At 41.0% G+C, this 21,953-nt stretch overlaps 1 protein-coding gene across 1 annotated transcript in view; it reads right to left on the reverse strand.

The window, feature by feature from the left end:
• The window catches only part of LOC145393532 (phospholipid-transporting ATPase ABCA3-like), a 38,343-nt gene extending 16,752 nt beyond the window's left edge, over positions 1-21,591 (reverse strand). Inside the window, exons 1-12 of the mRNA XM_080267683.1 lie at positions 21,365-21,591; positions 19,673-19,730; positions 16,081-16,314; positions 14,912-15,113; positions 10,147-10,377; positions 9,292-9,389; positions 8,715-8,873; positions 2,767-3,016; positions 1,832-2,008; positions 1,380-1,561; positions 939-1,066; positions 422-558 (exon numbers count right to left, since the gene is read on the reverse strand). Of these exons, the coding sequence (XP_080123809.1) occupies positions 422-558; positions 939-1,066; positions 1,380-1,561; positions 1,832-2,008; positions 2,767-3,016; positions 8,715-8,873; positions 9,292-9,389; positions 10,147-10,377; positions 14,912-15,113; positions 16,081-16,314; positions 19,673-19,730; positions 21,365-21,591 (2,083 nt within the window). The remainder of the gene's footprint in view (positions 1-421; positions 559-938; positions 1,067-1,379; positions 1,562-1,831; positions 2,009-2,766; positions 3,017-8,714; positions 8,874-9,291; positions 9,390-10,146; positions 10,378-14,911; positions 15,114-16,080; positions 16,315-19,672; positions 19,731-21,364) is intronic.
• Between the last annotated feature and the right edge of the window lie 362 nt (positions 21,592-21,953).

Raw genomic sequence — 21,953 nt, forward strand, 5'->3', positions numbered from 1 at the left:
ACTGTGACAAATTACTTCAAAGCTATTCTGTCCTTACATACAATACAAGCCTCACCATACCACAGTCCTCTTTGAATTCCCACTCTCATCAACTACTGCTACTGTGCCACATTTTAGTTAGGTACAGCTACTGATGAACGGATGCACAATATCCCTATATGTTCTGATGTCCTGAGTCATAGTGATACAAAATTTGTAACACAAAGAATCTGTCACAGGAAGTTTAAAGTTCCAGCCACTATAAAGGCAGGTCAATAAAACAACTTCCCCCAAATATGATGCTACTTATGAACAAGTGCTATGGAAAAGATACAGAGCTGTAGTAATATCTTTTTCTGTCTCTATATGTAGTAAACTTCAAGAGGATAAAAATCTCTACACAGATAAGGTGAATGAAATATAATGACCCCTGAGGACCAACCTGTGAGGATGGACATAGTGGTCGTCTTGCCAGCCCCATTGTGCCCCAGCAGCACTGTACACTGACCCTCATAACACGTCATCGACACATTCTCAACTGCTACTTTCGTTTTCCCACCCAGTGTCTTGAACTCCTTCCTGATATATCATCATCATTATTATCATGACTTTTTTATTTCACCAAAGGACAGGGTATGATAGGGTCCAGAAAACACGGAAAGAGAATGCACAAAAAAAGGAAGAAATATGACCACTGAAATGGGTTAGACACTCATTTGCACACCATTCAAGCCTCCAGAATTCTTGTTCTACCTCACAAGCCTAGCCATCTACATGTAGCTTTTTGGTACAGTTAGTTTTTATTCAAGTATATGCACTTCACATTATCTCTTACATAGAGTCCTGAGCCAATGAGGCAGTAATGTGTTATATAGGAGGTAGACCCAAACCTTGACAAATTGTATTAATGTAAATAATAATTCAAGTGATACAGAAGGCTTAACCCTTTCACCACCCACCTGAGATTCCTTATAACAATGCCAGGTCTGAGTCCCTCTGGCTCATCTTCAAAGTACTGGCGACGCTCACTGGCCATCTCCTCAGTTTCTAAGCTCTCAGATGCAGGGGCACCACACCAATAACTTTTCTGCACAATGGTGGGAATGAGGATGATGTTGGTGACTGTCCTTGTGGCTTTATCATTATCATAATGGCCACACAGAGAAAGCATATCATATACAGATAAAGTGGTGAAAAGTGTATATATGGGAAAGTGTGTGGGTAGGTGAGGAAGGCCAAGATGACAGTTGATGGACATACTAAATGAAGGTGTAGAGATGCAGTGTAAGGAAGTTAGTAAAACTGAATGAAAAAATAATAAAACATCTATAGACAGTATTGTATTCAAGGGATTAACATAAGCTGAAACCATACTAAAAATAATTTCCAAGCCAATCTACCTGAAACGGGAAATACCACGGTGCAGCAACTCCATACGTTCCAGGGCTGACTTGATCCACGTACCAGATAATGAGGCAGTACAGGAGGATGTCCACAGTGAGCATAATGAGTACCAGGGCTGGGGTAAGCTCATCACGGTGGTTGCCAGTGCTCCACAGGTCATTCCACTGCACTCCCAGGGCTTGCAAGGGAGAGGAGGTGGGGAACAGGTTAAGTTGGATTAAGCAGGCATGGAAAGACACATACTCACTCTGTCTATGTCTCTGTCTGTCAGCCAATAAGATGCTCCCCTTTTTATTCTCTCTTTCACTCTCCATTATCATGCTTTCCTTTCCCTTCTTCTCTCTCTCTTTCTCTTTCTGTTTCTCTAAGATGATCTTTTATTCTCTCTTTTTTTCCCTCTCATAATACTTTCCTTATCCTTCCTTTTTTATTTCTCTCTCTCTCTCACCTCTGCCCTCAAACATAGCCAAGACCCTAAAGCCCAGGGTCATAGCCATGTTGGGGAGGAGACATGCCAGCAATTTGACAGCGAGTCCTTGCTTGTCGTAGCGGAAGAAGATGAAGGTGTTGGGAAGGTAGTATGAGATCAGCCATAGCAGGATTCCCAGGGTCGTTGCCAGGGTAGCTGAAGGGAAGAATAAGGGGAAATGAATAAGTAAATACACGCACTACACAAATTTTACAGTCCCAGTCAGGCCATCTGGTCTTACTATTTAAAGTTCCCTAGTCACAAAAACATTTAAAAAGATTGGCATATTGGCATAGTTGAAAGATGAGCAATTATTGGAAGAAGATAGAAGGGAGAGGGGTCAGTGAGGGAGAATGCGGGAAGAGATAATAATCAGAGGGGAAACTGAAGGCAACAAGGAAATGTATCAGATCCTATGGTTGTGGCAAGGGCAGCTGATGGAGAGAAAGTGGAGAGTTACAAGGATACTCAGACCATACAAAGCTTAAAGTGCCAATGAGGTAATCTAGTCTCAATACTAAGAGAAACACGTACATTCTAGACGCAGTTATAAGAGAAGGAGAGCACAATAGAAGACTGAGGGGAGATGAATAAGTGAGGGACAAGGGACTACAGAGGGCAGGTGAAGGGGAAAATGATTAGGATGAGTGACATGGAGGTGGACAAAAGAGTATGGAAGGTAATGCAAGATTAGCCTGATGAAGACTTTCAGGGTCTTGGCAATATACAAAGATGTAGAGATTTTCTGGCCTCTTCATGTAATTACCCTCTGATACATTAAGTACTGCATAATCAACTGACAGTAGCAATAACAATAAAAAATATTATGCCATTCTCTGGATGATGCTATATGTATAAAATTAAAGAGACACTCCACTTTCTCACACACACCCTCCCTCTCTCTGTGTACTCACGTCTACTGAAGAGGGTGGCGATGGTAAGACAGAAGGCTACAGAGGATATTCCATACAGTGTCAACATGACCCACACGTAGAAGGGGTCACTGTAGTTGAGTATGGGTGGGATCCAGCCACTTTCACCATGAAGGCCGACAGTGATCATGATGGTGATGACAGTGACAACAATCAGAACCACTGCCAGTCCATGCAGGAACCACCCACCCCACATCAGCCACCGGTTCATGCCCATCAGACGAACTAATTCCTGAAGAGTGAGTGATAGGTGGATGTGTGAATGGATAAGTGGACAGATACGAAAAGAAACATGAAAAGATTAATGGACATAGATACAGTGATAGACACATTTGTGGATGGATAAACTGACACAGATAAACATATCAGTGAAAGAAAAGATAATATCATCATCAGCAGCAGCCACTTTTCCACAAATGTATGGTGTAAGAAGATCCAAGAAATGGAAAAGGAAAGCAGAAAAGCTGAAACACCACCAAACAGAATATTCTGTGAAATGGGTCGTTCACTTATCCTTATGTCTGTTCCTTCTCGTGTACCATTCACTTTCTCCTTCCTTTTCATCCACCTTACTCTCATTCTCTCTTTCCTTCCTTCAATTCATCTCATGCACTACACTTTCTCTTCCTCCTTCTCATGCACACACCCCTCCTCTCCTTCCTTATTTCCTTCAATACCTTCCCTTCATTGACCCTTATACCTGCTTCCTTCTCATGCACCATGCTCTCCTCTTCCCTCCATCCTTCCTTCCACCCTTGGCACCTGACTATCTCTCCACACACACACACACACACACACACACACACACACACACACACACACACACACACACACACACACACACACGCACACACACACACGCACACTCACTTGTTGAGCTTCTACTCAAGGGTGACAGACATGCTACAGGAGAGAGATAGTTGGGTGGACTGTGTATTTAGATTTGGAGAAAGCCTTTTACAAGGTGCCCCACAAGCGACTTGTGTGGAAATTGGAACACATAGGAGGACTGAAGGGGAACCTCTTAGGATGGATGAGAGACTTCTTGAGGGACAGACAAAGGACAGTAATAAAAGACAGGATGTCTGGATGGAAGGAAGTAACAAACGGAATCCCACAGGGCTCGGTGCTAACACCTGTAATGTTCCTGATTTACATAAACGATATGATAGATGGAATGAACAGTTATGCAAGTCTGTTTGCTGATGATGTGAAGATCATCAGGAGAGCAGAAGTTGATGAAGACTGTAAATGCTGCAGGATGATCTGGACAGGAATTACAAGTGGAGCCGGATGTGGGAAATGACATTCAATGCAAAAAAAAGAAAAATATTGGAAATAGGTAAAAGTACAAAGAGCCCAACACTCAACTGCTCGATGGGAAAGGAACCAATCACAAATGCATGAAAAGAGATGGACCTGGGAGTGTTGATCCAGGAAAATGTCACCCAAAAAACACATTAACAAGACTGTCAGAGAGACATATACTGTACAATACCATGTAAGCTCTCGACAAACATAAGAGTGGCATTTCAATGTATGGATGAGGACATGATGAAAAATTTATAGTGGCTATGATCTGCCCCAGGTTGGAATATGCAGCAATGGAGTGGTCCCTGCACAAAAAGAAAGATATAAACAAGATCAAGAGAATACAAAGAGCAGCAACCAAGATAGTCCCTAGCCTGGCAGATCTATCATTCAAGGAAAGACAAGAAAAGCTAGGTTTGCCTTTCTTAGTAGAAAGAAGAGAGAGGAGCAACATGATTGCAGTGTTCAGGGCCATGACAGGAGTAGACAAAATTGACAAATAAGATCTGTTTGTATGGGATGGGGGGCAACAAAAGGACCTGGAAAGATATTGAAAAAGACAAGTTGCCTGAAGGATATCAAGAAATACAGTTTTCCATCTAAATGCAGTGACCAGTGGAATAGCCCAGACAAAGGGATTGTTCAGTCCAAGAACTTAAATGAGTTTAAAGTAAACGTTTGACTGGTTGAGACACGGAGATGGGACCCCATGAGTGTAGCACATTTCCTGCACATCACAACTAAGTAAATACAACTAGGTAAATACACACACATGTGGTAGGTGGGGGCAATCACCATCCACTTACTCGATGTAGTGCTGCTCTCAGGTGTCTGCCCTTTCCTCTCCTCCATCCTTCTTTCCATCCATTCTCTTCTGTCTTTCTTTCCTTCATTCTTTCCTCTTTCTTCTGCCTGCAGGTGACTTTGCACTCCCTCTTGTGTCTTTCTTTCCTTCATTCTTTCCTCTTCTTTCTGCCTGTGGGTGACTCTACATTGAGTGACAAGCCAAATGGTTTCCTGTACACCATGAAACCATTTACTACGCTGGGTGGTAACCATATAACCAAATTTTGGTGCCTGGTGGTTTAGTGGGTAATAACGGTGCTCCAATCGGATTGAGCCGGTGAAGGTTTATATCCAAGGGCTGGTTGGGGTTTACTGCTCATGTAATGCCACTCAGGGATGAGTGAGGCTGGTCACTCTCATCTTAAATGCCAGGACCAACTTGCTTAGCCCCAGGCTCCTATGCTCCTCATGGGGCAACGTAGGATTAGATGATGGTTGGGAAAGTATGAGGAAGGAGGGGCATGGCCACTGAAGGTAAAGTTTAAGTCCCAAGCAACAGTTAATGAAATTATCAGTAGAACATGGAAACTATCGGACAAGGGAGGGTTTAAAAATGTGTGGATAAGGAGAGATGCAAATGAGGAAGAAAGTGCTAAAATAAAGGACTTGGTAAAGGAAGTAAAGGTAAAAAACGAACAGAGAACGGAGGAAAAGAAGACAGTGTGTTATTGGAGAGTCATGGATCAGAAGTTAAGGAAGTGGTACCGGTGGAGAGAAGGAGAAAAGAGGGTATAGAAAACATCAAAAATCACTGGAAGGTGGCATATACTAATGTTGATGGTTTATATCGGCAAGGTTAGAAATCAACGATCTTTTGAGGATACATGAACCTGACGTTATGTGCTTTGTAGAGACCAAGTTAAGAGAAGATATTGATGTTCATATGGGAGATGGTAAATACAAACTGTGGAGAAGAGACAGAAAAGAAAAAACAGGAGGAGGAGTGATGATAGCAGTGAAGAACAACATAAATGTAGATACCGTGGAAATGGGAGAAGGCAGGGCCGAAGTGATAAATATGAAATTAGAAACTGGAGAGAATAACTAGTGAGATATGGCAGTAGTGTATGTTTCCCCTAAGACAAGAGCATGGAGTGATGATGAATACCAGGAAATGCTGTCAGACATGGCATGTTATTTACAGAAACTGATTGAGAAAAGCAACAATATAATTTTAATGGGCGACTTCAATTGTAAAGAGGTGAACTGGGAGGAATGGGACTCAGGAGGCGGCGAGGAGTCGTGGGGCACTATGTTATTAAATATAGCAATGAACAATGTGATGACGCAATGGGTCAAAGAAGAGACAAAGTTCCGAGGTGAGGACACACCAGCAAGACTAGACTTACTGTTTACCAAAGAACCCGATGTAACAGAATCCTTGAAATATCAGTGTCCTATTGGAAAAAGTGATCACGTGGTCATTGAGTTCCAGATGATAACAGGGAACGTGGAGCCAAGAGACAAGCTTTATAGACAGGGAAGGTACAACTTTGGGAAAGCAAACTTTACAGGATTGAGAAAATTTTTTGAAAATGCAGATTGGAGAAAATTCAGAGTAACAACAGAGATACAGACGAAGTGGGATATTTTTCTAGACCTGTATAATTCGGGAGTGGAAAAATTTGTGCCAAGAGTAATGGGGAAAGAAAACAGGAAAAAAGAGTGGTTTAATAAAAGGTGTATGATAGCAAAAAAAGGGAGAGACACGGCGTGTAAAAATTTGAGAAAGAGAGGTAACAACAGAACAAAGGAAGAATATAAAAGAACTAGAAATGAATACACAAGAATACGCAGAGAAGAAGAAAGGAATTTTGAAAAAGGTATAATAGACAAATGTAAGGATGAACCCAAACTGTTTTATAGATTTGTTAATGGCAAACTGAAACAAAAGGAAGGAATCACCAAACTGAAAGTAGAAGGAGAGGTCTATAAGGATGCGGCAATGCAAGCAGAAATAATGAACAAACGTTTCCAGTCAGTTTTCACTAATGAAAAGGAGTTTGTGGAAGTGGAGGTAGTGACTAGAAATGTACTGATAAAAGATATAAAAGTGGAAGTACAGGAAGTGTATAAAACTACTAGAAACTCAAGATGTAAGGAAACCCCCAGGACCAGATGGAATCTCTAATTGGGTACTGAAGGAATGCAGAGAACAACTGGCAGATAAGATTCACAGTTTAATTGTGTGTTCTCTGGAAGAGGGGAAAGTGCCTCAAGAATGGAAGATGGCAAATGTGGTACCAATTTATAAGGGAGGAAACAAGGAAGAACCTCTGAATTATAGACCAGTGTCCCTAACCAGCATGGTCACTAAATTGTGTGAAAGAATTCTGAAAGATAGATGGATAAAATATCTGGAAGAGATGAATATTTTGGCTGATAGTCAGTTTGTATTTAGGAGTGGAAGGTCATGTGTTTCCAACTTGTTGAGTTTTTACTCAAGAGTGATTGACGTGCTTCAGGAAAGAGAAGGTTGGGTGGATTGTGTGTATATAGATCTGGAGAAGGCCTTTGACAAGGTACCCCATAAGAGACTAATGTGGAAACTAGAGCATATAGGAGGACTGAAGGGGAGCCTCTTAGAATGGATGAGAGACTTTTTGAGAGACAGACAAATGAGGACAGTAATAAAGGATAAGACTACGTGTCAAGTGGGGTTGGTGGAGGATTAGTGCCCCTCCCAGTAAAACAATTAACTCTAAGCCCTTGGCCACCCCGTTTGGGATACATGGTGTCTGGCAATGAATGAATGACTGAATGTCTGGATGGAGGGAAGTAACAAGTGGAGTCCCACAGGGCTCGGTGTTGGTGCCAGTAATGTTCCTGATTTAGGTAAATGATATGGTAGCTGGAGTGAACAGTTATGCAAGTCAGTTTGCTGATGATGCAAAGATCATGAGGAAGGTAGAGGTTGAGGAGGATTGCAAAATGCTGCAGGAGGATCTGGATAGGATACACGAATGGAGCCGGATGTGGGAAATGAAATTCAGTGCAAAGAAATGTAAAATATTGGAAATGGGTAAAAGTACCAAGACGCCATCACTGAATTATTTGATGGGTAATGAACCAATCACAAAAGCGAGAGAAGAGAAAGATTTGGGTGTGCTGGTCCAGGACAGTTCATCACCTGAAAAACACATTAACAAGACAGTTAGAGAGACGTATAAACTCCTGACTACTATAAGAGTAGCTTTTCATTATATGGATGAGATGATGCAAAAATTGATAGTGGCCATGATTCGCCCCAGGTTGGAATATGCAGCAGTAGTGTGGTCCCCACACAAAAAGAAAGATATAATCAAGATTGAGAGAACACAAAGAACAGCAACCAAGATGGTCCCCAGTCTGGCAGATCTGTCGTACAGAGAGAGGCTGGAAAAGCTGGATTTGCCCTCCTTAGAAGAAAGGAGAAAGAGAGGCGACATGATTGCAGTGTTCAGGACCATGATGGGAGTAGATAAAATTGACAAAGAAGATCTGTTCTAATGGGATAAAAGAGTAACATGAGGACACGGGATGAAACTGAAGAAACAAAGCTGCTTGAAGGATATCAAGAAATATAGTTTTCCTTATAGATGTACAGACCAGTGGAATAACCTGGACAAAGAGATTGTCCAGTCTAAAAACTTAAACAAGTTTAAAGCTAAATTTGACTTACTGAGAAACAGAGACGGGACCCTACGAGCGTAGCTCATTTCCTGTATATCACAATTAGGTAAATTTGTACACACTTTCCTTCTTTTTTCCTTCAATATCCTTCCTTCACTTACCCTCACACCCGTTTCCTTCTCATGCACAACACTCTTGATAAGGCTGGGTGAAAGCAGAAGAAAGGACAGCACCACATATGAGGGCAGGAGGGTCCCGTAAAGCTGACTGAAACCGTTGTCGTCATAATAGGGTGGGTAAGGGTATGTCTCAACCTCGTACTGTGAAGGAAAAAATACTCAACTTCATAATCATTATCATATTAAGAGGGTAGAGGTACATCTTAACCTCCTAAGACATGATGCAAGGAGAATTTTGAAATTTAAAAAAAAACATCAAGCAGTGTACTCAGTAAAACAGCCCACACAACCATTCACACACTGTCAAAGGCCACATTCATACCATGTGCTTGCTGAATGTGACTTAATCCTGGCTTCACCTCATAGGCAAATATAAAACAATTAAATTGTGCCAACCCAGATCTGACTATACCTATTTCAAGAACTACAAACAAACTTAGAATAAACTCCACCAAAACTATGATTTGCTAACTGCGTATCTTGTTATCTCAGAAGACAGAGCATACTTACAAGAGGGATGAGATTATAAGTTCATTTGTGAATCTGAACCTGATCTCACCATATAGTTGTCCATATAGGAGAAGTTGCCAGTTAGATGTGAGATGTAAAAGCGATCCACCAGACTCTGAATCAGTGCAAATCCTTGCTCAATGTAAGCTGGTCAGGGTATACACAAAAGATTAAAATTAATTATCATCCTCAGCATCATCATCCCAACCCAAACTCTCATATGAACAAGGGGTTAGAAAAGATCAAGATAAAATGAAAGAATATGCATACAAGAATCCAAGTAACAAGAAAGTAAATGTATAAAGTGGGAGAACTATCGAACAACATTTCCAACGAAAAGGGCTATACTGTACAATCACCCACACACAACCGAAATTTCTGGAATCCTGGCTCCATTTATGAGGAAAATTATCTGCACATGTTTATTGTCATAACTTCTTTTTTGTATTGTGTACTTTCTTTACAGATGGTTTCACATATACCTGTAGGATAAGTATATTCTCTCAGCTACCAGGTTAAAACATTGGTGCAAAAATTTAAGACATAAACAATTAAAAGCTTTATGGCAGAGGACAGGGTGACAGAAGGCAATTTAGCATATATGGCCACCCCTTCTGGGAGTAGGATGTGTGGCTACAGACATACAGATAAACTGACACAGTATACAGTATAGACAGACAGACAGACAGACAGACAGAGATAAAATAGCTACTGGTAGATCTTTTTTTTTGCGCCCTTTCAAATCTTAGCAGCTACTTTTTCTGGTCCTTAGTATTCATGGGTAATCCCACAACCTTTTCAACACTGCATTACCACTATTTTCATCATTAACATGCCTTAGTTTCTTCCTACTATAGTAATTTTTACTCTCTCTCTCTCTCTCCCCCTCCCCTTCTCAACTCACTTTCATTGCCAAAGCCTGGACCAGCAGTCTGCGTAAATGGGTAAAGTGCCTCGGTTGACCATGATACCCCGCTGATGCCAAGGTCATAGTTCAGGTGGTGTGGGGGTGAATCGGGGTTGTCCTGGTTAAAGAAGAGTGCGATGTAGTAGGGGTCCTGGCTCTTGTTGGCTGCAAAGTATGATTGCTTCACCAGGTCATCTATCTCTTCATTGGAGTTAACTGCTGTTAAGACTGGAAAACAAACAGAGAAACATTAACAGACCTGAACTCATAAATTGAGAATCTGTAATATGACAACTTCTGGTTTTTAACTGAGCCAAGGAATGTCTTTTTTATTTAACTTTTGCTACCACCTGTTGATATTATTCAACCTAGGACAGACTTCTTCAACTGGAAGGGTTAGACAAAGCTTTAACTCAATATAAGAGGCACTTCCTGAGCTGGAAAAAATAAATAAAATAAAAACTGCCCATTAGTTGTTTCAACAACACATTAAAAAGTATGTCTCCACGATTAAAGGGTTTCATATACTGTATTCTCATTCATGACTTTTAGGGCTGGAAAAGGAGTGGAATATAATAACACTTGACAGCTTTTAGGACAATGAACAACAGATCAATCCAATACAAGTAAAAAGTGCCCTAAGATGGTTTGGTCATGAGGAGAGATGGCAAATGAGGCTGATAAGAAGAATGCAAGTGAGTAAGTTTGCAGGGGAGGGGGAAACTAAGGATGTGGTGAAACACAGGGGGGGGGGAAGATACATATGAGGGTGGCATAAGTTGAAGAGCAGTTTAATGGTGATGGATAGGGTGGCATGAGGATAATCTGTTCATGGTCAACACCTCAGAGATTTAGGTATCTGGTACTAGAGAAACAGTAATTCCTCGATTATCCGACGTAATAGAGCCAAAGGCATGTCTGGATAGTGGATCTGTCTGGATAATGGACTTCTCCCTTGGCCCCCCTTCATACATACCCTAACTTTGAAAGCCAATGTAAAGGCCACTACTGCACATTGTACAACACTTCTTCCTGGTGTTTTACGCTAGTCTATCCAGTCAACCATACCTATAAACCTCAGCCAAGCAATTACTGTACCATAGTCAAGCAGACCCATCAACCACAAACAAGTAATCACCACTGTAGGATCATACCCTTGAGTGACATTTAAAAAACATGAAAAAACCAGCCTGGCCAGATGAAAGTGTTTGCACGGCCATAATCTCCTCCTGAAAGCAAGCAGTTTCTTAGGATAAAATGGAAAAATGTACAAATAATGGTTTCAAATAGCTAGATCATAGCGTCTGGATAAAGGATTGTTTGGATAATGGACGTCCGAATAATCATGGAAGCACTGTACTGTAATGCAGACAGATTATGAAAATGAATGGAGAAGTTAATTATCTCACACATGACTTTTAAACATGGGAGGTCAGACAATACAGCCTTCAATAACCTCTTCACCATCAGCAGGCTCTTGTAAGCAGTATAAAATCATCTACAGTAGTAGCATTATGTACTACAAAAATGGTCATTCTATTTAAGGCATTAATTCTTTCATTACAAGAGGTGTATTTGAAACTTAATAAATATCTGGCAGGTAAGTGAATAAGATACAAAGGTGGTCACATTCCTTGAGTGCTTAACCCCTTGAATCTGGTGATTTACAATAATTCTCATTTCATTTTTGCTAGCCCCAGATGATTTTCTTCTGACAAGTGGTGGTATTCTCGCTGGTAAAGAAAACTTCCTAACACCTTTTCCTACATGACTTACAATACTTTGCTTACTACACCTTATTGTCCAATTCTGTGTTATATAAATCCTTTTAATATTAACCAGTCATATCCAGAAATCCATCGCTAAAGAAAAGGTGCTGGAAAACCTCCATAACCAATCAGAATTCAGGTCCAGGAGAGATTTTGGGTACTGGAGAGATTAGATATAGACTTTAGGGGTTAGATATAGCCTTCATTAACCCTTTCACAAGAAGGCAACTCTTCTTATGCAGAATAAAATAGCTTAAAGATAGCCAGATTAAACTACAAAAGACATCACAAGACTGAGGGGGCCTACATAAGTTGATCAGACCCTTACTAATCTACATACATTCATCTTGTAGTAGTAAGAAAAAAAAACAGAGGAGTCACCATCATACGAGGTGTTAAGACTGACCATTACAAGGAAAAAGTGTGAACAATCATTATCTCTTCCACAACAATGATAACTTTACTTCACTCTTGTTTCATTCAAATGATTTTACTCAGTTCTAAACTCTGTTCACTTTAATTATACCGTACATATTAAAGCTTTCTCTCCCTCCTCAATGCTGAGCTATAACAAGAGACTAACACTAGAATATGGTGCTAGTCACAAAAACGTACTACGGGAGGGATGCACGACCACAGTACTGTCTCATTTTGCCACTGAGCTATGGAAAATAGGCTGCAAATGGACGAAAATCTCTATCAAGAAAAAATGAATAAACTACAGTGTATAGTGAAGGGTTCAGAATGCCTCCAGTTAACCATAAGCTGAAAAAGGAATGGTGGTCGGAAGAAGTAATATCAAAATATTCAAGAGGGTAAGGTTATAGCTGGTATGTACACATTTTAGTATTTCCCTTACGTCACAGGACGATAGGCGTTATCATACTGAGTTCATTGGTTTTTTTTTCTGCCTCAGCTAGCCCACTGTGTACGTGATAATGTGTGTGGATGATGCTGGTGTACATGATGCCTGCCCTGGGTGTGTGTGTGTGTGTGTGTGTGTGTGTGTGTGTGTGTGTGTGTGTGTGTGTGTGTGTGTGTGTGTGTGTGTGTGTGTGTGCATGCATGCACGAGAGAGAGAGAGAGAGAGAGAGAGAGAGAGAGAAATGAAGAGCTCTGACACCACGTTTCTAGCCTGAGAACAATACAAGATAAATACAGATTAACACCACCTTCATTATATTTGAATTATTCCCAACATGGGTTAGGTAGTCTGGGAAACTATCATGGCTACTTTTATCCTATGATTCTTGTCCCCAAATGAAACACAGACCCATGTTCTGGATCAAGATTAATTTAATCATCTTGATGTGGCAATATAATAAAAAAAATAATCCTTATTATTTCCAGGAGTTAATTATACTCTTTTCACTTTAACTAGCCCTGAACCTGGCATCTTTCCATCTTCAGTGCTAAACTGTGGCAATATATTACACTCAGATATTGTGCTAATCATGAAAATGTTATGGAAATTCTGTAGACCCACATTATTGGTTTTTTTTTTCTGCCACTGTCTACATGCAATAAGCTGCAATGGGATGAAAATCTAGGGCAAGTTAAGTTGAATGAACTATATTGCCAGTAAAGTAAACCCTGCATTGACCTTCTGTCCATGAAAGAAAAAGTTTGTATGTAATTTCACCTGATGGCAAATGATTTAATGGCAAACTCACCACATGGAATAAAGCTACTTAAGTTCAACCCTCAACCATGAAATACCAACTCTATTTCATTCAAACTGACACAAGATGATTATATTAAGATCTATCTATTTATAAATAAACACTCAAAGTCTGGAAGGAGTGGTTACAAATAAATCACCTCCACATATATCACCCTGTCCTTCACTGGCAGGCTACTCTCTCTCCAGCTCACACCTCGGTCTCTCAAACATCCCTCCACTTCATCCCTCCATCTCATCGTCAGTCTCCCTGTCCCCCTCCACCACAGTTGCCTACACTCTTCTTATCAGTCTCTTATTCTCCATTCTCTCCACATGGCCAAACTATCTCTGGGTACTTCTCCAAATGCTTTCTAACACATCCACATTAACACACTGCTCCTTCAGTACAACAGGCCCTTGCAATCTAAATAAAGCTGTATGTACATCCAGTAAAAACAAACAGAAAAAATTGTGTTCCTAATGAAAGGCTTAACAGGTTGGAGAAGAATACTTTGATAACTGTAGATTAGATATGATACAGACAAGCACACACACATGATAGATAACACAGGGTATGACGACATATCCAACCTTATCTCTCACAACTGTTGAAATAAGGCTGCATAATAGTTAAGTATATGCAAAGTCTTTAAGAGGCCACAATGGTGATGAGGTTACTGCATTTGCTTCTTGATTTGTAATATCCAAAGTCTGGATTTTAATCCAGCCAAGACAGACATTTGACAGCCATGACAGATTTTTAACATGGATGTTGGCTATGCTTCCTTTCACATGCTGCACTCATCTCAGCAGCATGTGATTTTCATCCTTCTGCAACTTTATTTCACACAACTCAATGGAAGAATATAACAAGACTATACCTTTACATCCTTTCCACTCCACTTCTTCATGACTAGCATTATACTTTTGTGTTAATCTCTTGTTGCATCTCAGTATTCAAGATGGATAGAAGACAATTTTAGGCTATGTTAAGAGTAGAAAGAGCAGAGCATATTACTGAACTGTCATTATTTTTTTTCTACCTCTTCATCTTTAATTATTGGCCCTCAGGAGCCCAGGGACCCAGGGCTACTTGATTCAAACATTTAAGGTGAGAGTAACCAGTCATTTGTCACTGAATGGCATTAAGGGAATAATAAACTTTAATCATTCTTCAGATTTAAATCCTAAATGACATCCTATTCGAGTGTTAATCAATATGGTACAACTAGTATTCAAAATGGAGAGATGGCAATTTTAGGTGAAGTTAAAGTGCATATAGGTAAACACAACTAATTCCAGAAATTACAGTACAAACAAAACCACATACCAGAAGTGGGCATCTCCAGTTTGTCAATTACATATTCTGATACAGCCCGTGTGAAGTTCCCTGGGGGCCCGTAGAAGACCCTGATGTCAGCTTTGGATTTGTCTCTTATGAAGCATCGCATGGTGGTGTTATACCATATCCCATACTGCTTACACACCTCTTGCTGTAGGTCCCGCTCCGTCATTGGTGGGTATATGGACGTCTGTGAAGATCATTCATAATAGCAAGTCCTCGGTATAAGATGCTTTCTTAAACATTTTAACTATGAAGCACACATCAAATGACAAAAATGGATTCTTAATGTTCTAAAGCTATCTATAAAATATAAGGGGATCACTGACTATAGCAGGTCCTCATTATAAGCTGTCTCTGTTTCCTACTGAATTCACAATAAACTACAGAAAAATTGCCCATTAAAAGGATGCTTCACTTCAACCTATATAGCTGACATGCCAGTTTCACCCAATTTACCATACCAGTTGCTTAGAAAAGCTGTGAATATTTTTGAAACATTCCTAACTTACAGCCATTATGTTGATTCAGAGATGATGATGTGTGTGTGTGTGGAGTTCCCAGTTTGTGACGATCATGTATGGAGCAACTGTATGCATTAGGTGTGATTAACCTGCATGCCACAACACCCAGTGCATTCAGCAGTGATGCAGAGCAGCCAAACAAACTTCAATTTCACTACAGGTTTCATTAACAACCCATCAAAAATCAGGGGCTTGATTCAACTTCTCTTTCGTTATGATAATACAAACTTAAACCTATGATCTACTCACTTGAAGTAGTGCTTTCAGGTGATTCTACACTGAGTGACAAGCTAAATAAATTATCGTAGTCCGAAAAAACCATTTATTATACTTGGTCATGGCCATATAACTAAATGGACACTGATGATCTAGTGGGTTAAGGCACTCCAGCAAGATGACCTCATATGAATTTACATCTGATAGGTCAAGAAATTTATTACCCATATATTTCTACTTAAGGATGAATGACTGGTCACTGTCACCTTTAATGTCTCAACAATGCAGCCTAGACCCAGGCCCCTACACTCCTGAAGGGGTCATATAGGATTCAGTAAGACAGATGCTGCAGATGAACAGATAGATAAGCAGACAGATACAATAACCTGTACTGTATATCCCCACCCATGAACTCACCTCATTGTGATAGACCGGGAGTAGGGCTGAGTCAGGAAGGAGCCTGAGAAAGAGGATGAGTGAGAATAGGGCGGTGGGAAGAAGTATTTCGAAGAGGGTGATGAGCCAGTGCCTTCGTCGCAGCAGCAGGCTCTTCCACATGAGCAGGAGTAGGTGGCGACCCGCACTCCTCTTGTGCCGCACCCGAGAACCTGTGGATGGATGGACAGATGGATGGATGAACTGACTGACTGACTGATAGACAGACATATACAGACAGACAGCACTTTAGATAAATGGCTGGATAAACAAACAGACTGACTGACAAAGTTGGACAGGCAGAAAGACAGACAGACATTGACTGACAGGGAGACAGACAGACTGATAGACATATAGATAGGTAGACAAACAGACAGACAGAAAGGTAGCTGGCAAAACTTGCTTGATAACAAGATGGACTGAGAGACATAGAGAGAGAGAGAGAGAGAGAGAGAGACACCTTGGAGGCAGAATAGATATGTATTGTCAGACACACAGATAATGAAGGGATTTCCATACGTTGACTTCATTCAATTTTTCCCTAATGCCAAAAGATTTTATTTGCCTTAGGACTGTTGCTGTTGTTGTTATAGTTTCCTCGGGGAGTCATAAGCCTTGTGGGATGCTGGCTGAAATTGCCCTTCTCCTGCAGTCTACCATCTTTCTTTGGGATGATAGGGAGGGAGTTGCGGGGCGTTTGTACGTGTATAACTGTGTCACCGCGTGAAGGCGTCCCTCTCCTAGCATCTCACAAAAGGGATATTTCTCATAATGAATCAATTAGAACCTGTCCATTAACCCACTAACTGATAAGTCTATTTTAAATTCAAATTTTCCTCCTCTGAAACGAAAGTGTAGTAGCCTACATACCCATACAGTAGGTCTCAAGGATGACCAATCACAATGACGAGATAATACTCAGAGAGAGAGAGAGAGAGAGAGAGAGAGAGAGAATATTTATACTCTTTTTTTACTTCAACTTGACCTAAAATTTGACTCTTTCCATCTTAATGCTGAGTATCCTCTGGGCTACGTGAAACAAGCTGCAAAAGAACGAAAGTCTGGGCCAAGTTGCTGTGACAGAACTACATTTTGCCAGATTTCATTCACCTAAAGACTACAGTAGTAGTAGTAGTAGTAGTAGTAGTAGTAGTAGTAATAATAGTAGTAGTAGTAGTAGTAGTAATAGTAGTAGTAGTAGTAGTTGTAACTGTTGTTGCTGTTGCATTTTGCTCATTTTTACGTTAATGGAGAAATAATGACACTGTTTCTTACCTTCCTCGTCTGTTGTGGAGTTGGGCATTGTGACTGCTTGCGGGGGAGGATGTGAAGGAGAGAGATTTGCAACAGATCACGTGCGCAGAGGCTTACGGGTACCTGTTAAACAGTGAAAATGTCACGAAATAATACTGCCTTGGAAGGGTATGCATTTCACGTGATCGACAACGCATCGTTATCGTCATAAATCTGGTGTACTTTCCCCACCACCACTATCACTACCACCACTTTCATCATCATCATTAATGTGATCCACTTTCCCACTTAAACATGAGGTGAGGTGGGATCCACAAACAAGGAATGATAAAGCGTAGTGGAAATAGTGCCATTATCATCATCATCATCTCAACTATTTCCTTCTCAAGATGGAGTGAGGTAGGAACCGGAAATGATGAAGGAGAAAGCTAGAACTATCATCATCATCATTATCACCGCCATCATCATTATCACAACCACCATCATCATCGGTACAAATTCTGTCTATCTATTGCCAGACGCCTGAAGTGCGTAAAGGGTGGTCTCAAACAAATCGCCTCCACGTCACTCAGTCCTGTGCCACTTGCCTGCTCTCTCTCCAGCTCATACACCCACTTTCTCAATAACTATCCATTCCACCTCTTTATCTCATCCTTGGTCTCCCTTTCCTCCTCTCCCTTCTCACCGTAACCAAATTATAAATAACGATAAATATAAAACTCGCTCTCTGAAACTACTGCCCTGATTAAGTGACTGAAGGCCCTGACAAGAAACAGAAGCTTGAGTGTTGCAGCTGCACGAGGCTTACATGAAGGAGTGTTAGCGCCAACTGTAACATAAGGATGTGAGACTATGGTGTGGCATGAAAATGAAAAATCAAGAGTAGGAGCAGTGGAGATGGGACTGCTGAGGAATGTATGTGGAGTACAGAGGGTAGATAGGATACGAAATAATGTGATTCGTGAAAGATGTGGACTGATGTGGAGTGAGGAAGACACCAGAATCGAAGAGAGTGTAACTGAGATGGTATGGTCATGTGGAGAGAATGGATAACAATCGAGAGGTGAAAAAGGTATATCTGAGCGAATTTGAAGAAGGTAGGAGGCGAGGTAGGCCAAGGAGAAGGTGGAGAGATATGGTGGATGAGTGTGTGAGAATGAGAGGTTAAGTCTATAGACTGACAAGAGATCGAGTGGGCTGGATGAATGTTGTGAAGTGCATGATCAGGGATTTGGTTCCCCTTTTTAACGTGGCAGCGTTCGGACTGACTCAATCGGATACGTTTATGTGAAGCTACAGAACGTGGTGAATGCATTTGGTGTATCCAATAGAGCCAGGATTCCGGGGACTTGAATGATGAGTGAATGGAAGCGTGGCCCATTGGACTGGGCAAATTTGGGCTGTCTGGACATGGCTACTCCCCACCCTGCCCTAGGGTGGGAAAGGAGGTCCGGATGATGATGACAGAACTCGCCTGACGTGCAAATAAATAAATGAATAAAAAAGTAATATAAAGATCCATGTATAGAAAAAAAAATAACATCAGTAAAAATCAGCTTACATCAGTCCCTTATCAGTACTTATCAGCACATGAACCTTCTTTCATGGCCGAATTCTAATGGTGATGTGGCACATGCAAGCTTTGTTAGCATTTTCTTAGCGATTTATTTGGCTAATGTGTGTGTGTGTGTGTGTGTGTGTGTGTGTGTGTGTGTGTGTGTGTGTGTGTGTGTGTGTGTGTATCATCGTTTTGTTATCAACACAGTTATTTTATCAATTACATACAAGAGAGTACTGAGATGTAATATGAAGAATAAATCACTACGAAAACCATGTTACGATATCCCCGAAGGCTCGTATTCTCATCAGTTACAGAAGCTCCCTAACACCACTTCCTAGGCAACTTATTTTGCGCAGTATATCTTCCGTGAAACATAAATCATTCTAATATCGCCATACTCTGCACAGAAAACGGACAAAAAAGGCGACCTGCCATTTCCAAAAACAAATCGCTAGGATGAGGTGTTAGGGAGCACTCTCACCTGACTAAAACATCAAACCTAACCTAGAATAAAAAGCTAGAGTTGTGTTAATCATGAGTCAACCCCTTCACTACGATGACGTGTTATGTGCTACATTCTCGCTATCACTAAACTATTTCCCTTCGCTTACAGAAAATTTCTCGTAGTAGTAGTAAAAGGGAGTTAATAGTTTTTGGATTTATCCCCCTCATCTGTGTGTGTGTGTGTGTGTGTGTGTGTGTGTGTGTGTGTGTGTGTGTGTGTGTGTGTGTGTGTGTGTGGCGCAGGGCCGGATTTACCAATAGGCCAAGCAGGCCATTGGCCTGGGGCCCACCGGTATCTGGGGGCCCACTGAAACTAATTTGTCGCACAGTGTGCCAGCGTATAACTTTGTTTCAAGTGTACACCAGGTATTTCTTTATATAATATATTCACAACCATAAGGGCCTCTTTACAATAAGTATAGGGCCCGGAGTACGGGGCCCCTGTACAATAATTTGGGGGCCCACTGACGAGTTTGGCCTAGGGCCCACAAGTACTGTAAATCCGGCCCTGTGTGTGTGTGTGTGTGTGTGTGTGTGTGTGTGTGTGTGTGTGTGTGTGTGTGTGTGTGTGTGTGAAAACAAGTCACGTTCATGTAAAAAAAAAAAAGATGAAAGAAAAGCACTCAGGAGCCGAATGCTAATGGCCAGCCAGAATATGCTGTTGGTCAAGTCCAAGGTTTAGGCCATATCTTGATACCTTGAAAGTTTCATGTTGATAGCTCAAGCAGTTCATGAAATGATGGTTCAAAGGACGGGCGATAAACACTAGTTGACCTTTGGCACCCATTTTGGTGATCTTGACATTGACCCCGATTGCCCATTTTCGAACTCTTCCAAGATTCTGGCCATATCTTGATACCCTGAAGGTTTCATGTTGGCTGCTCAAACCGTTCATGAGATATAATGGGAACACACACACACACACACACACACACACACACACACACACACACACACAGGCAGACAAAAACATTATCGCTCCGCCTTTTAAAGGCGGCCGATAAAACTTGACCCCATTCATTAAAAAATGCTGGATCCGCCCCGAAGTCACTAAATACATGAAAATAAGTTACCTTCGCGTTTAGCAGAAGGAAACCGAGTTGACAAGAAATCTGAAAGCAGACTCGAATTATATATATATATATATATATATATATATATATATATATATATATATATATATTTCTGAAACTTTTACAATGAACTTCTTCACTACGATGACGCATTTTGACTTATTCTTGCTGCTACCACACTGTTTTATTCAGCCAAGGAAGTCGCAAAATACTGAAGAGGTTAAGGATACATACAGTACATACAGACTGAGATCGCATACATACATACATTAAACACTCCAGTCGGAAAATTATAGGCTAAATAAAATCGTCAGGTAGAAAAAAAAAAACACACACACGGGCTGATGGGGTCAAAGGTCAACAGAATTCAAGAGACAGCATAGTCCAAGCAAATGCATAAGACCATTTAGAATTTAGGCGTTATTGAATTTAAAAGCTTCTTCCATCATAAAACGAAATAATCTCTTCCGACAATTACAAAAATGACTGTGTTTCCGAATCATCTACAGTTGCTACACAGTCCAACACTACTAAAGAGATGACGTACGTGAAAGGAAATTTTAAGAATGAATGGCATTGAATGACCTACCTCTCCTGTCAAAACCTCATCACCTCATCGAAAACCTTCTAATTATACATCTGTTTCCGATTCCTCTGCAATTAATTTATGTCCCAACAAAATTTAAGAAACACGTACTACAGTATATAAGAAACGAAATTATGAGCCTGAGATACAAATGAATAACTTCCCTTGACAAAACTTCACCACCTAATCAGTCATGGTCTAATTATAACTGCGAATCCACAACAGTTAATATACACTCAAACAGAATGGCTTTTAGAGGGACGAAGGAATCACTGTGGGTACACTTACAAGTAACTGTTGTAGAAGTGGGACTTAGAGAAGGGATCTTCTGGTGCTGCTTCTGATCTAATACACTCAAGCCACGGGTGTAGGTGTGGGTCTGCGGGAAGGGATCTGCTGGTGTTGTTTCTAATACACTCACAAGCCACGGGTGAAGGTGTGGGTCTGCGGGATGGGACTGCTGGTGTTGCTTCTAATCTAATCTCTATCACCTTCCCTGCACCATGAGTTGTCATTCCTGCCCCTCTTGTGTTGACAGCAGACTGCGCACACACACCGCCCTCTTGATGCCGACCTTTCTTTCCCGCCTTTTTTATATTAATAAGTCCAAAGTATACTATATAAAAGCCCACTGAAGTCTCTGTTTACCTATCTCTATCTACAGGTATCTATCTTATCTACAACCAGAGCTGCCGAAAGTCTTAATTCCGGAGAGAGTGGCCATGAACGAACGCCTCCACGTCACCTCGTCCTCCGCTATCAAGACTGTTCTTCCTCTGACTCACACTACCCTCAAATTCATAAACCCCTCCACCCCATCCCTCCACCTATAATACTCCGAGTTGTGTTCCAGAAGACCGAGACTAGGAAAAAAACG

Source organism: Coenobita brevimanus, chromosome 24, assembly GCF_032717465.1.
Source record: "Coenobita brevimanus isolate Jiangsu-jjx chromosome 24, ASM3271746v2, whole genome shotgun sequence".
Classification (NCBI taxonomy): Eukaryota; Metazoa; Arthropoda; class Malacostraca; order Decapoda; family Coenobitidae; genus Coenobita; species Coenobita brevimanus.